The following is a 13782-nucleotide window of genomic DNA, read 5'->3' as shown; positions in this document are numbered from 1 at the left end:
TACATAGAGACCCGTTCTGCTTCACCACCACTCAGTTTCCATTCCAAAATTCAGCACAGTTATGTGAACATAAACCTTGGAAATACTGCTTCAAAAAACAGCAGGTCGGGCTGGGACCAAGAAGTAACTGTACAAGGTAGCTGAAGGGAGTTTCTTTGGGGTGATAAGTTTCTTTGCAACAATTCTGTACTTTGATTGTGGTATTGGTTACATGAAACCATACATGTGTAAAATTTCATAGAACTATATACAAAAAAAAAAATGAGTGCATGTAAGAAGTGGTGAAAACCAAACAAAGTCTGTAGTTTAGTTAACAGTACTTTACCAAGAGGTTCCAGTCAAGATAGCAGAATAGATGGTCCCCAGTGTCACTCTCTCTCACAAATCAACCAATTTACAACTATGGAAATGTAACATCAGCCAAGATGGGGCCGCTGGAGATCAGGGGAAGAGGAGGAGAGACCTACGGAGTTCGTGAAGGCGGGAGAAGCCACGATGAGAGAAAGAAAAAACTGCTCTGACCATTTCGGGCTGCGGCCACTTTAAAGCTCGAGCTGTTGAGTGCACAGAGCGGGAGCCGGCAGAAGCTGCAGCTGTGCCCTTCAGATGGAGTTAGTTGGAGGTGGCAGGGGAGAAGAGGGCCTTGGTGGCCCCCAGGACAGCAAGACCACTAATAGGGTTCCCATGGACCCACACAAGAGCAAGGAGCCAGAACAACTGAAAAGGGGAGCCATTCAGAGGCCGGTGAGTCATCACAAGGGACCAAGGCAGGGTCCGTCCCATGGGAAGTGTTTATAGCATGGGTGGTGGGGGAGACGGGCCCACAAGGAGAACACTGGGGCACAGCAAAGACAGCCAATCCGTCCCCCAATCAGCGCAGGACCACTCAGAGGAGACTGGTCAGGAATGTAGAGTTGTATGGGGTGCAGTTTGATGAAAAAACTCAGGCCCAGATCAGAGTTTCTACACCACCCAGGTTCATTGGGTCCCTGGAGAGCTGGAATTACCTATAAGGTCAACCATTAAACCCCGAGCTTCACAAAAAGCCTTCCCTAGGGAAACAGCAGCAAGATAGCAATTTAGCTCAACCACACAGCTCAAGTACTGGTTCCCACAGGAAGTTCCCCCGTGTTAGAAGTAATCAAGGGATGAAAAATTAGTTCCAGCCCAGGCACACCACCAGTATCTTGGGGCCCACCAGGGGACATGAGTTATGGAGCCAGGGACAGGACCCCCACCCATAATCACTCACACTGCCAGTGCACCCCCACACCACAACCACCATGTAGATGGTCCGCCAGCCACTGGAGTGCAGTGACACAATGAGAGTCACCAGCAGAGACCAAAGAAAAGAAGAGGATGTCTCTCTCCACAAAGCCCATTCCAGAGTGACATTAGAAGCATTTGCTCTATGATAATATTGGGGGACCTGATTACATCTCTCAGCATTGGACAGATCATCTAGGCAACAAATCAACAGAGTAACCATTACTCTTTCATAAGGAGAGAAGAAATCTAGGGTAATTAGAGGGGAGAGGGCAGAAGAAGAGGGGTATGGGGAGAGATTGGACAAGGGGCATAAAGAATAAGTATAATTTGTAATAATATATATGTTAGAAATATCAATTTGATCAACATATCTCAATGTTGAATCCCCAAAATAGGTATTTTTGATTCAATAAAAATTTTAAAAATAAATAAATAAATAAATAATAAAATAAAAATAATGAAAAAGGAAAAAAAAATAAAAAGAAAAAAACCCAATTCCCCCCCCCCCCCCAAAAATAGTACTTTACCAAAGTCACTTCCTGGTTTAGATAATTATGCTATGATCATGTGAGGTGTTAACATTGGTGTTACGCAATTAGCACTCTCTGTACTAATTTTGCAACTTCTATGTGAATCTAAAATTCAAAATTAAAAGTTTAATGAAAAAATAGCAGGTTAACGTTGCTGCTCACATAAATTACTAATTCCTTTTGACTGACTTATTCAGCAGTAAAACACAAGGTCACATGCCAAAGGCAATAACTAAAGAAGTCCAGGGGACCATTCACACGTCAAGGGGCAGAGATATGTTACAATTTACTAGAAGGCAAAGAGGTTAACTGGAGACTCAGAGTGTGAATTTCTTTGCGTTTCTCTCTTGACTCTAGGCCTTTGAATCTGCTGTTCCCTCTGCCAGAAATACTCTTCTCCCTGTTTCCTTCACCTGGCTAATATCTACCTGCCCTTCAAATGGAAGCGTAACTGTTTCACCTTCCAGGACACTTTCCTTGACCACCCAGAAGAGATTAAACACGACCACACCCACCTTGTAACATTCATCTCATATTATCACAATTACTATTTGTCTGTTTTCCTTGCTAGAATGTGAGCTTCATGAGGAGAGGGACTTGACTCTGTATTTCATGCATGCATCTTTTCCTAGCAACGGGGCAAAGCGTTAAAAGATAATAATAGTATCCACTGTGTATGAAGATGTGGTTAAACAGGCACCTTCATATATTGAATCATAGGGATATTCCCAGATTTCTCTCTCTCTCTCTCTCTCTCTCTCTCTCTGGGTGAAAAGGCACACTGGCCATAGGAGTCTCTGATTACAGATTCTTCTGTGGCTTGCCACTGCTCTTAGGATAATATCCAAGCTCTTTAACATGACAGGTATCACCACTGTATCCCCAACCCCTTGGTTAGTGCCTGGCACGCAATAGGTGCTTGTAAAATATGTATTGGACGAATGAATGCATCGAGGAATGCTTGCCCAAGACGACTGATAGATTAATCTAAGCTAGGGGAGAAAATGTAAATAGTGTCACTATGCGTTTTCAGAATGCTGTGTGCTTGCCAGATTCTTCTCACTTCTTCTCCATAGTGGCAGCAATCCCTGCCCAATGTACCAAAAGAGACAACAGAGCCACAGAGATGCTAAGTGATTCTCCTAGGGCCATACAGTTATCGATGGAGTAATCCACAGGAGAAGGAAAAAACCCAAGATCTCTATACTGCATCCTAAATCTGAGGACCCTGCACTGCTATTTAACACCTAAATCTTGCAAAGGTTTGTTTTTTTTTTTAAACTTATTTAAAAAATGTTTTATTGAAAGATTGTACATATTTATGGGGCACATAGTTACATTTCAATGCATGTATACAATGTGTGTTGATCTAGTCAGGGTAAATAGTCTATTCATCATTGCAAAACTTAATCATTTCTTTGTGGTGTGCACATTTGATCTCTTTTCTTCTAGTCTTTTGGTTACCTGCAGTAAAACATTATTGATTATAGATTTCTGGGTTGACTGTACACCAATAGATCTTATTTTTCCTATCTTGCTGTACTTTTGTGTCCCGTCATCAGCCTTCCACTATCCCTCCTCCCCCTCCTTCCCACCTCTAGTAACTACAGTTCTTCTCTCTCCTTTTAACAGTTCAACTTATTATTATTGTTTGTTTGTTTTTATTTGTCTGCTTCTTTTGTTTTAGTCTCTCTCTTTTCTTTTTTTAGCTACCACATATCAGTGAGAACATGTGATATTTCTCTTTCTGTGCTTGGTTCATTTCACTTAACATAATTTTCTCTAAGTTTATCCATGTCAGTGCAAATGGTAGAATTTCATTCTTTTTTATGGCTGAGTAGTATTCCATTGCATACACACACACACACACACACACACACACACACACACACACACACACACACACACACATGTCCTTTATCCAATCATCTGTCGATGGACATTTCGGTTGGTTCCATATTTGCCAAGGTTCTGAGCTAACCTAATACAGGATCAAACATCCAGGAGGCATTTATTTAATCACTTCCAAATTTAAGTGCATTTCAAGGGGAAAAAGAAAGCCGCTTTGTGCAAGATGGTGCAATGCCCACCAAGGCCAGCAGGTAGAGGCAGAGCTCACCCAGGGTCTGGTCTTTCCCTCTCACCTGCTGTTTTCCACAAGGTAATGCACAATTTTGTCCAGGACCTTCTCAAACAAGGCTGTGCGGATCCACAGGTGCTTGATGGCAAGTGGGGACAAATTGGGCAGCTTCGGCAGCTTCCGCACGTTCTCCTGGAGGCCCTGGATCTGGTTTCGCCTTCAAGAACAGTAAAGGAGAATAGATAATCACAGAAGAGGAAATCCACAGGACCAATATACAAATAGGAAAATGTTCAGTCTCTCCAGGAAATGAAAGAATGGCAACTAAACATTGAGAACCCATATTGCTCTTAGCAAATGCGTCAAGAGTTGAAAGAATAATAATACCCAGTGAGTGTGAAAATGTCGTTAAACAGACACATTCCTTCACTGTTGACGGGCAAGCCAGATTCTTACACTCATCTCCCTCTTCACTCCTCTCTCTTGGAAGGAGTGCTTGCCGAGAAGAGTCTTGGATTATAGATTCTTTAGTGGCTCCCCACTACCCTTGGGAAGCAAGCTCTTTTACATGATAGGCAGGGGGCTCCATGACCTTGTCCCCATTCACTTCTCCAGTAATCTCACCACTACCCCCTCTCACTCCACGATCCAGCCAGCCAGAGAAATCTGCAGATTCCTGAGGCTGCCAGGCTCCCATCTGAAGTCTTTCCACGGGCTGCTGCTTCTTCCTGGTTTTTCTCACTACCCCATTCCCAGACTAACCCCTTCTCACTCTTTAGGTCTCAGTGAAGGCATCCCCTCCTACAGGAAGCCCTCTAGGACCAGCCAAAGCTGGCATGTAGCCTCAACCTCTGGAGCTTAACATTTCATTTTTCTGTCTTCCTCTCCACACTGTAACCTTGAGGGTATGAAGAAAGTAATTCAATTTTTTTTTTTTTTAAATAAAATACTTACTGAGAGTCTGCCGTGTAGCAAGCACGGGCCCTCTTCATGTCTGTATCTCTAGGGCCTAGCACAGTGCCTGGCATATAGGAGAGGCTCAGTAAATATGTTCATGAATGAGTGATTGAACACATGAATGAATGGTTTTCCCTTACCACCTGGCATGGGCATCTCTAATTCCTCCATTCGGAAGTCACTCCCAATATTGTGGAAGGCCCATGGAAATCCATCCCTTTAAGAAGTTATCTGCAAACACCTGGGAATTTAGCAGATGAATTGGAAGGTCCCCAAAGACCAGATGGCTGACAAATCATTCCAAATGGAAGCTGGCAGAGCCGAATCCTGAGCTCTGCCCACCAGACAGTTCTGGCCAGCAGCCCTGGGCAGGCAAGGCCTGAAAGCCAAGGAAGGGGCCATTTCTCATCCAATGAAGTGAGTGATCACCCACGGCAGAGATGAAAAACTTAGGACATGCTTGTCTCTTCCTTTCCCTTGCCAGGGACAGACATGGCCAATCAATCCATGCACTTTTTCCCATGATACCCAATCACAGCTTCACAACTCTGGGCACAACTCTTCACAACCTCTGGGCACAGCCACTAGCATCAACTGGAGTTGAAATCTATTTGCCATCCCTGACCAGACTCCAGATGGGGGTTTGGCTGTGCAGTTGGGACTTCAGGCTCTGGCAAGAGGCGCTCATGTACACATGCTCAGTCCATGAGCCTCCCTGCAACACAACAACCAGCCTCCAGGATGAGTGAAGGGAGCTATCTCTCCCCTTCAATGGTTGCCTGAAAGTGAGTTTTGACCAGAGGCCCTACCGTCTGCTCCATGCAGTCAGAGACCATATCGGTTCTATTAAGCATGGGTCATCTTGTATTTATAACAGAGCTAGGCCTCCAGTAAGCATTTGCTCACTCAATAATTATTTCTTGGGCATTTACCAGATGCTGGGGGCATAGTGGGGAATAACACAGGGGGAAATGCCTGTTCTAATGGAGTTTAGAGTCAAGTGGCAGAGACAGACAACAATCAAGTGAACAGGAGGTGAACAAATGAATGAATAGCTAATTACAGATGATGATAACAATTGGGAAGAAAACAAACAGGGTGATATAAAAGAGGAGATGGGGTGAGGTTCGGAATTTACTGAGTTAGGGGAAGGTCTGAATGACGATGAGGAACCAGCTCTGGAGATCAGTGGGTGAGCTTTGTGGAGGGCTTGGCATGCGCAAAGGCCCTGAGGTGAGAAAGAGTCTGGTAGGTTTGAGGAGGAGACAGGAAGGTGGAGAGAGTGCCAGGAGATGCAGGCTTTTGCAAAGCCCATGGCGGAGTGTGGACTGTCCTCTGGGGGACTGTCCTAGCCCATACCCCAGTTTGTACTCACGCGCTCTCGATCAGCTGCTCCAGGTCCTGGACCTTGCGGCTCAGATCCTCAGCCAGAGGGAAGCTCTTGCCCACCTTCATGAAGAGAGCTGCGATCTTGTTGCTACGCAGGAAGCCAGCCGCCCGCCGCCGAAGCCCATGCAGGACGCAGGCCTCCACAGCCGCTGCAGGGACATGGCGGTCAGCAGGTCCCGCCCTGGTCACATTTCCCGGTAGCCAGTGTGGCTCAGAGCTTCAGTCAGACAGAAGCATCTTGGAGAGTGGGGACCCTCAGAATCATAAAATTCAGGACAGCATCATGGGGAAAAACACGTATGCCTCTCCATCTTCCACACTCTCAAAAGGGGGCAAAAGAGCTGTGTGGTTAACCCACAGTCATGACTCAACGTCCCACCATCTCTGTTCACATCCTCTCCCAGACACTAATCAGCTGTGTGACTGTGGGCAATGCCCTCCCCTCTCTGTGCCTCAGCTTCTTCATCTGTAAAATGAGGATAGTATTAATGTCAACCTCCTAAGGTTGCTGTTAGAATGAGGTGGAAAAAAATGCATGAAAAGCACTTAGCCCAGCAGAGCCCGACACACAGCGTGTGTTTGATGAATATTAGTTGTTATTCTTGTCAAAGAGGGAGGGGAGACTGAACCCCATGACTGTTGAGCTTTATCTGGGTTAATGAATCACACAATCATCATTGTCATTAACACAGCAATTACAGTAACAGCTAACATTTATAAATCTTGTTCAATCTTTGCCATGGCCAGGAAAAATAGGAAAACTATCCCCATATTTCAGATGTGGACACTGAGGCTCAGAGATGTGAACTGTACTGCCCAGGGCCACCCAGCAAAAAGAGATGGAGCCAGGATTCAATTCCAGGTCTGAGTCCAAGATGTGCCACAACACTTGGCTTCCATGAAGGGCCTTAGAAGGGAGGACTTAGTACTAACCTTCCCATTTCTGTGTTTCCCCAGGAGGCCCTGCCTGGCTCTCCTCAGAGCAGGAGACCTGGGTTGTAGCCTGGGCTCTACCACTGACTCACTGTGTGACCTCCAGATATCACTTTCCCTCTCTGGGCCTCAGTGTTCTCTTCTGGGTGATGGACTCTGTCTTACTCCTGGTACTTTTGGTATCCTATCTTCTTGCCTTCTGTCTTACAGAGCACACAGAAGCTCACACTGGTATGCAATAGGTGCATAATCAATGTTTACTGAAAAAATGAGCTACTATTTATCTTGGTATTGATAACCCTTAAGATTTACCTTACTTGATCCTTGTGACAAAACCCATGAAATAAGAGTGCTAGAAGAGGGAACCAGCATGCCTCGCCTGGCCAAGCTTACATTGTGTGGAAGGAGTGATACTGGGAAGTTTTGGTTTCATTGCTTGTCTTTGTGTTTTTGAGCTGGCACTTACTCGATTTTGAATGAATACCCAAATATTGCGTAATCTACCCATGGATTTAAAATATTCTGGGTGAGGATCTCTTCAACATCTTTTCATTCGTTTATACTGAAATAAGTTAATTACCTATACAGGCTTTGTAGACATTATTCAGTTCTTTCTGACAATGGCTCATAAGGAACAATGGATAAAAGAAACCTCAAGGAGATTCTTTAGGCCCCATTTAGTGCCATCAAATTTCTCCCACCCAAAAACTTTGATCAGAGTTACAGAATTGTTGTAATTTATTATCACTTTCTATTCCTCTAAGTCTATAATTGGTAGGTATGTTAGCAAGTCCTAACATGGACATGCATATTATTAAATTCGCAAATAAAAATGTCCAGGAGGAAATAAAAAGCTGGGAATATAAATATTCCCATATATGAGGGGTCTTCATAAAGTTCATGGAAATATTCATATTATTTATTTATTTATTTATTTAATTTGGTGGCTGGCCACAGGGATTGAACCCTGGACTTTGGTGTTATTAGCACCATGCTCTAACCAACTGAGCTAACCAGCCAGCATGTATTATCTTTTAATTCCATTGTTTCCATGAACTTTTTGAAGTACCCTCGTACATATCTATATGTGCATATATGTGTATATACATACATACATACGTGTGTATATGTGTGTGTATGTATACATATATATGTTTAAATAAACATCTCACTTTTTTAAAAAAAAGGTCTTGCCCATCCTGCCCAAGGTTATCCAACAAGGAATTGGAAGAGGTGAGATTTGAACTCAGGCCTGCCTGGGTGAAAAGAGGGTGAACTGAGAGGTCCGTGGGCTCCCAGGTCACAAAGTGTGCTCAGCATGGTGTGGGCCCCATGAGGTGGTGCCCCCAGCCATCTGAACAGAAGCCAATGGGCTGGCCAGGTCTCCTTGGTCAGGCCTCTCCATAGGACCAAGATTGCAAGAGTGGAATTAGCATGTGTCGTTCATTATGAGATACTCTAATTATTAAATAAAAACGTTGTCAGGGAGAAAGAAAGAAACAATCCCACTTATACATACACACTAATAATGAGCTGACTCCTGACTTCAGGGACATGCAAAACATGTCTCTAGCTATTGTCCAAGTATAGTTAGAACCTAGGAGGGTAGTTATTTCTGGCTGGTTCAAGAAGAGACATCTGAGTCACGCTCTGAGCCTGAGCCTGCTTCCCCTGCTGAGCCAGCTGGATGTGATCTCTCAGGATGTATCAATGGCTCTTAATTCCCTGTTTTTTTTTTTTTAAGTTCCCATCCATCATCTCCTTTACCTGGCCATAGCCACAGGCAGAGCAAGGAAAGGACATGGAATTCCTCAGATGCAAGACCACTTGCCACTTGCAGGGTGGGTCAGTGTGAACTGTGCCCATGGGAAGGCGAAGGCAATCCCTGCAGCGTTAACCATGATGACCTCTTCATGGGGTGCAGGAGTCATTTTTAATTGCTTCTCTAGGCTTTTCCATATTCCCAAATTCTCCAGTGGAGTCCCTTTGGAATCTCAAAATAACTTTGGAGTCATAAGCAAAACATGATGAGAGAACCCTTGCTCAAAGATGCCACTTCCCTGAGGCAGCCACAGAGAAAGCAGCTACTTTCCAGGCCATGGGTGGGCTACAGACTCACCACAAAAGGAGATGATGTGGCTGCTGTCTTCGTGGACAAACTTGCGCGTGACGGCCTCCTCCATGATCTGCTTCACCTGGAAGGCAGAGGCAGCTGGAGGGGGAGAGACCCAGTGCGACCTGGTGCACACACCCCAAGAGGGCTGTGTTGCTCCCATGAGCCTCTGCAGGCTGTTTGGGATGTTCTGGAAACTGCTTTCCTCCCACACCCTCCTCATCTTGTCTTTTGCAGGTCTGAGGCCAGTGATAGCGATATGCTTCCTGTTTTACTTGATTATTTGTTCAGGCTCTTTGTGTGGTGGGCTGCTGCTTCTCTCAGGTATGCCACAACATTTCATCCCCATCCCTGACCACAGTATCTGGGGCAGCACCCCCATCTCATCTCCTATCAGATTTCCACTCTTTGCATTCTGCTCGTTTATTTGTTCACTGTCTGTCTCTCTCTTCTAGAATACAAGCTCTGTGAGGGTATAAACCTCATCTGCCTGCTCACTGTTGTACCCACACAGCCTGGAACAGTACCTGGTGCATAATAGCCCAGGACTGGATGGCTTCACTGGTATGTTCTACCAAATACTGAAAGATTTAAACCAATCTTCCTCCAACTCTTCCAAAAAATTGAAGAGAAGAAAAAACTTCCAAACTCATTTTATAAGGCCAGCATTACCTGCAAACCAAAGCCATTCAAAGATACAAGAAAACTACAGACCATTATCTCTGATGAATATTCATGCAAAAAAATTCCAACAAAATACAATACTGGAAAATAGAACTCAACAGCACATTAAAAGGATTATACACCATAACCAAGTGGAACTTATTCCTGGAATGCAAGGATGGTTCAACATACAACAATCAATCAGTATAATATATCACATTAACAGAATAAAAAAAAAACACTACACGATCATCTCAGCTGATACAGAAAAAAAAAAACATTTAACAAAATTCAACACCCTTTCATAATGAAAAAGCATGCAAAAAACTAGGATTAAAAGGAAACTACCCCAGCATGCTAAAGGAAAAAGCCCACAACTAACATCACACTCAATAATGAAAGACTAAAAGATTTTTCTCAAAGTTCAAGAACAAGACAAAGATTCCTGCTTTCACCTCTTTTACCTCTTCTACTTAACAAAGCAGAAGAATTTGGCAAAAAAAAAAAAAAAAAAAAAGAAAAGAAAAAGAAAAACCATGAAAATTGGAAAGGGAGAAGTAAAATGATCTCTGTTTGACATAATCTTATATGTAGAAAACAAAACATTCTACAAAAAAAAGATGTTAGAACTAATAAACAAACTCATAAGAGTTGCAGAATACAGGATCAACACATAAAAATGTTTATGTTTTTATACACTAACAATAGACAATCCAAAAAGAAATTTTTTTAACAGTCCATTTTACAATAGCATCAAAAAGAATAAAATGCTTAGAAATAAACCTAACCAAGGAAGCAAAAGCTGTGTACACTGAAACTACAAAACATTACTGAAAGAAATTTAAAAAGACACACATAAATAAAAGGCATCATGTGTTCATGAACTGGGAGACTCAATATTGTTAGAATGTTAATACTACCAAAGCAATCTACAGATTCAGTAAAATCCCTATCAAAATCCCAGTGGTGGTTCTTGCAGAAACAGAAAAATCTATCCTAAAATTCATATGAAGCTCTATAGGGGCTCTGAATAGACAAAACAATCTTGAAAAAGAAGAACAAAGTTGGAGATCTCATTTCAAAACTGATTTCAAAATTTATTACAAAACTACAGTCATCAAAATAGTGTGGTACTGGCATAAAGACAGACATATAGACAATGCAATAGAATACACAGCCTAGAAATAAAACCTCATGCATACACAGTCAAATAGTTTTTGACAAGGGTATCAAGAGGAAATGAGGAAAGGACAGTCTTTTCAATGAATAGTGTTGGGAAAACTGGATATCTACATGCAAAAGAACACAAGGATACTTCAAGAAGTTCAGGGAATGATCTACATTAACTTTCAATTCTATTTTTCCATGAATTTTCTGAGGTACCCTCATAAGTTGGACCCGCACTTTATACCATATACAAAAATCTACTCAAAATGGACAAAAGACCTAAACATATGAACTAAAACTATTAAAATCCTAGAAGCAAACATAGGGGAAAAGCTTTATAACATTGGATTTGGCAATGATTTCTTGGATATGACACCAAAAGCACAAGCAACAAAAGTAAAAATAGATAAACTGAACTAAATCAAAAATTAAAACTTCTGTGCATAAAAGGACACAATAAACAGAAGAAGGCAATTTGTGGAATGGGAGAAAATATTTGCAAATCATGTATCTTATAAGGAATTCATGTTCAGAACATATGAAGTACTATAACCCAGCAGCAACAACAAAAAACAACATGATTCAAACATGGGCAAAGGATTTGAACAAATATTTCTCTGAAGAAGATAGACAGATGGCCAACAAACACATGAAAACAATGCTCGGCATCACTAATCATTAGGGAAATGCAAATCAAAACCACAATGAGATACCACCTCAGACCTATTAGGATGGCTACTACCAAAAAACAGAAAATAACAAGCATTGGCAGGGATGTGGAGAAATTGGAACCTTTGTGCACTGTTGATGGGAATGCAAGATGATGTGGGTGCTGTGGTAAACAGTATGACGGATCCTCAAAAAAATAAACATGGAATTACCATATGATCCAGCAATTCCACTTCTGGGTATACACCCAAAAGAACTGAAAGCAACATCTCAAAGTGATATTTGTGTACTGTGTTCATAGCATCATCATTTACAATGGCCAAAAAGGTAGAAGCAACTGAAGTGTCCATCAAGGGATGAATGAATAAACAAAATGTGGTACATCTATACAATGGAATATTATTCAGCCCTAGAAAGGAAGGAAATTCTGACACATGCTACAACATGGATGAACTGTGAGGACACTGTGTTAAGTGAAATAAGCCAGTAACAAAGAGACAGCTACTGTATGATTCCACTTATATGAGGTACCTAGAGTAGTTGAATTCATAGAGACAGAAAACAGAACAGTGGTTGCCAGGGGCTGGAGGGCAGGGGATAGGGGAGTCAGTGTTTAACAGGTAAAGAGTTTCAGTTTTGCAGATGAAAGGAGTTCTGGAGACTGGCTAACAATAATGTGAATGTACTTTTAACACTACTGAACTGTATGAGGGTACTTCAAAAAGCTCATGGAAAGATTTGTACTATCTTTTAATTCTATTTTTCCACGAACACTTTGAAGTACCCTCATACACATAAAAATGATTAAGAAGTCAAGGCTCATATTATGTTTATTTCACAATAATTAAAAAATGTGCATATCATATGTGTTAACATAGTAACATAGTAAACAAATGAATATTTTTCAGAAAAAAAAAAAAGTTATGTCAGATGACATCCCTCCTCTGCTCAGGAACTTCCCGTGGCTTCCATCAGAGTGACAGCCCAAGTCCTCACCACAGCCCACAAAGCCTTGCATGGCCTGGACCCACTCCTGACATCCCGAGCTCCCTCGACCATTCCCATCACCCAGTCCACACACACTGGCCTCCTTGTTGTTTGTCCAACTCAGTGGGCATAGTCCCATCTCACGTCCTTTGCCTGGAATGTCCCCCCAGAAATCTACAGGGCTCAACTCTTTGCTCAAATGTCCCCTTCCCTGATCATCCTACTTAAAATTGCAACCCCCACCCCCACCCCATCCAAAACTCAACACACCATGTTCTATGTCTTGCTTATTTACTTTATTCTCCAACTCTCCCATTTCGTGTGCCCATAGGCTCTTCGAGGTCAGGAATTCCATCTGTGTCATTCAGTGATTTATTCTCGAGCCCTAGAAGAGTGCCTGCCACATAGCAGCACTCAATAACCACTTGCCAAATGAATGCGTACTTTCCATGGTGAGGTTTGAATGAAGCAATATAGGTAAAGCACTCAGCATAGTGCCTAGTGCATCGTATGTGCTCAATAAATAGTAGCATTTTAATACAGATGTACCTCGTTTTATTGTGCTTCCCTTTACTGTGCTTTGCAAACATTGTGTTTCTTACAAATCAAAGGTTTGTGGCAACCTTGTGGTGAGCAAGTCTATCAGTGCCATTCTTCCAACAGCATGTGCTCACTTCCTGTCTCTGTGGAACATTATGGCAATTCACGCAATAGTTCAGGCCTTTTCATTATTATATCTGTTATGGTGATCTGTGATCAGTGATCTTCGATGTTACTATTGTAACAGTTTTGAGCACAAAGAATGTCACTCACATGACAGCAAACATAATCAATAAGCGTTGTCTGTGCTCCGACTGCTCCACCAACTGGCCTTTGCCCCATGTCTCTCCCTCCCCTCTGGCTTCCCCATTCCCTGAGACATGACAATATTGAAATTAGCCGAACTAACAACCCTACAGTGGCCTTTAAGTGCTCAAGTGAGAGGAAGAGTCACACATCTCTCACTTTAAATCAAAAGCTAGAAA

At 42.5% G+C, this 13782-nt stretch overlaps 1 protein-coding gene and 1 non-coding gene across 2 annotated transcripts in view; both read right to left on the bottom strand.

The window, feature by feature from the left end:
* The window catches only part of SGSM1 (small G protein signaling modulator 1), a 59352-nt gene extending 46456 nt beyond the window's left edge, over positions 1 to 12896 (bottom strand). The window contains exons 1-4 of the mRNA XM_063087740.1: positions 12767 to 12896; positions 9278 to 9370; positions 6212 to 6374; positions 3944 to 4096 (exon numbers count right to left, since the gene is read on the bottom strand). Of these exons, the coding sequence (XP_062943810.1) occupies positions 3944 to 4096; positions 6212 to 6374; positions 9278 to 9370; positions 12767 to 12896 (539 nt within the window). The remainder of the gene's footprint in view (positions 1 to 3943; positions 4097 to 6211; positions 6375 to 9277; positions 9371 to 12766) is intronic.
* TRNAI-AAU (transfer RNA isoleucine (anticodon AAU)) lies at positions 8103 to 8177 on the bottom strand. Its single transcript has one exon. It is a non-coding gene; the product is annotated as a tRNA-Ile (tRNA).
* Positions 12897 to 13782: the final 886 nt, after the last annotated feature.

The sequence above is a fragment of the Cynocephalus volans genome, chromosome 2 (genome assembly GCF_027409185.1).
Source record: "Cynocephalus volans isolate mCynVol1 chromosome 2, mCynVol1.pri, whole genome shotgun sequence".
Lineage (NCBI taxonomy): Eukaryota > Metazoa > Chordata > Mammalia > Dermoptera > Cynocephalidae > Cynocephalus > Cynocephalus volans.
The sequence above is the reverse complement of the archived record's forward strand: the minus strand, read 5'-3'. Positions and strand labels throughout refer to the sequence as shown.